The 2,106-nt window shown below is 54.8% G+C and overlaps 1 protein-coding gene across 1 annotated transcript; it reads left to right on the top strand.

The window, feature by feature from the left end:
- Positions 1-2,106, top strand: PtA15_10A401 (uncharacterized protein; the record flags this gene model as incomplete). The annotated part of the gene is made up of 5 exons (XM_053160573.1): positions 1-28; positions 835-1,238; positions 1,325-1,604; positions 1,663-1,973; positions 2,068-2,106. The coding sequence occupies 5 exons, from the start codon at positions 1-3 to the stop codon at positions 2,104-2,106; spliced, it is 1,062 nt and encodes a 353-aa protein (XP_053024533.1).

Here is a 2,106-nt window from a genome sequence, read left to right as displayed (position 1 = left end):
ATGAAATCCTCTTCCAGGGTTCCAGACTGTACAGTCTCAGCGGCAGGGAGATAAATTTTCTGTCCATTGAGAATTTCCAGTCTCAATGGTGATTGCTTCATCATCTAAGTTTGTTCAAGACAGACAATCATGGAAAAAAACTTCAAGGGTTTCCCCTACAATTTAATCAAAAAAAAAAAGAAATAAAATCACACCCAACCCAAAGCCCAATCTCTACTAGAGAGATTGCAAGCATTGGGCAGATGACCCCCAGCGCGCCGCATTTAAGGCAATTGCAAAGGGGGGTCATCAAAAATTAACCCTCAAACTGTGCATGTGCAACAGCGGAGGGGGTTGAGTCGACTCTCTGGCTGGAATTGCAGCGCAGCGAGTCGACTGGCGCTTTGTACCTGCCAGAGGTACCCCTACTTATAGGCACATCGTCTGATGTTAATCTGACCACATCCCAACCGTTCCCACCACAACCACAACACATCCTGCCTCTCCACGCCTCACATCAATCTCGGTCAAAACCATCATAGGGCCCGCTACGCCCCTCACAACAATTTCCCAAGCTCACACATCACCATGCCGCGTATCCAAAGTCATGCTACAGCCCGACTCTTTCAATCAATCTATCCCCACGACCCGAAAATCGCGGCCGGGAACCCCACTCCAAGCCCCTCCGACGACCCACACTCGCCCCTCCGCAGGTCCCGCCCCCATAGACCACTGGCGAGCGTCAACGGCGATCGACAGACGACGACCATCTCCGCCGTGCCCGTATTTTGAAGCTGGGTACTTTATTCCTTTGCCTCCAACACCTCCACCGCTTCATTTTCATTGACTCCTCAGCCTTCCCCCCTCGCACCGGCCCCGTCATTGTCCACCCTGGCCTCGACCCCGACCTCTCCGTGCCGCCCTACAACCTCTGCGACCACATCCTGGGCCCCGCTCGTCGGCTGGATAGTCATGGCCCCACTCTCAACCAGAACGTACGGATTGACCAGGCCATCGACGAGCTTGCAAAGCGCTTCCAGCCCGTATGGATCACCCAATCCCCGCTCAGCTGCCGGCTCTCGCCCAAAACCGAGGCGCTTATTTGGATGCGGTTCCTGGACGGAGCCGGCAGGACGAAAGGCGCGCTCAAGGTGATGATTGCGCTGAATCTACATTCGTCGCAGCAGTTGCTGCCGGTGATCACCAATGCGATCCTGACCTTGCTGCGATACCTGGGGGCCGAGAACGTGTATGTGTTGGTGTGTACACCCCGGAAGGACTGGCCCATCTGGGCGCGGTGCTGAGCGGACTGGGCGTGCAACACCACATGCGGTGCGCCATGGAGGAGACGATCTGGATGGGTGTTGACCGGATCAAGCTGCTCTCGGAGTACCGCAACCAGGCGCTGTTGGCCTTCGACAATGCTGACCGGGCCCTTGACGGGCTCTCCAACCTGGTCTTCATCAACGACGTCTTCCTCTGTGCCCAGGACATCCTTGAGCTGCTCTGGCAACGTCGCTTCCAGGGGGCGGACTCGGCGTGCGGGACCGACTGGTGGGAGGCCAAGACGCTACGGGAACAGTACGGCTCGCAGACCCCTCGCCGCCCGACGACGCCCGCTCGCAGTCGGTGGTCTTCTACGACTCGTGGGTCACCCGCTCGTCAATATATAAAACTACGTAGCACCAGCCTATGCCGAGGCGGCCTGTGCGCCAATCGACTTCCCTATTGCCCCCACTCTTGCAATCCCGATGGCATTAGAGAAAGCAGGCTTGGAGTTCAAAGACATGACGAAAATCGAAATCAATGAAGCCTTTCCCGTCGTCGCCCTCGCCAGTATGAAAATCCTTGGAATCAAAGCCGAAAAAGTCAATGTCAACGGTGGAGCGGTCGCTTTGGGCCACCCTATTGGCAGCAGTTGTTGTTGGATTGTCGTCAGCTTGATTAATTCCTTGAAACCAGGCGAATATGGCGTGGCTGGAGTTTGCAATGGAGTTAGCCGCTATCTCTCATCATCTCTTTTCTTTCTTCACCGATTACCGTAAATTCTGATTATTTTTTTTCAAACCTTTGACAAAATTGCAACAGGGAGGAGCTGCTTCAGCGATGGTCATCCAAAGATTATGA

The sequence above is a fragment of the Puccinia triticina genome, chromosome 10A, assembly GCF_026914185.1.
Source record: "Puccinia triticina chromosome 10A, complete sequence".
NCBI lineage: Eukaryota > Fungi > Basidiomycota > Pucciniomycetes > Pucciniales > Pucciniaceae > Puccinia > Puccinia triticina.
This window is presented reverse-complemented; position numbering and strand designations above follow the sequence as displayed.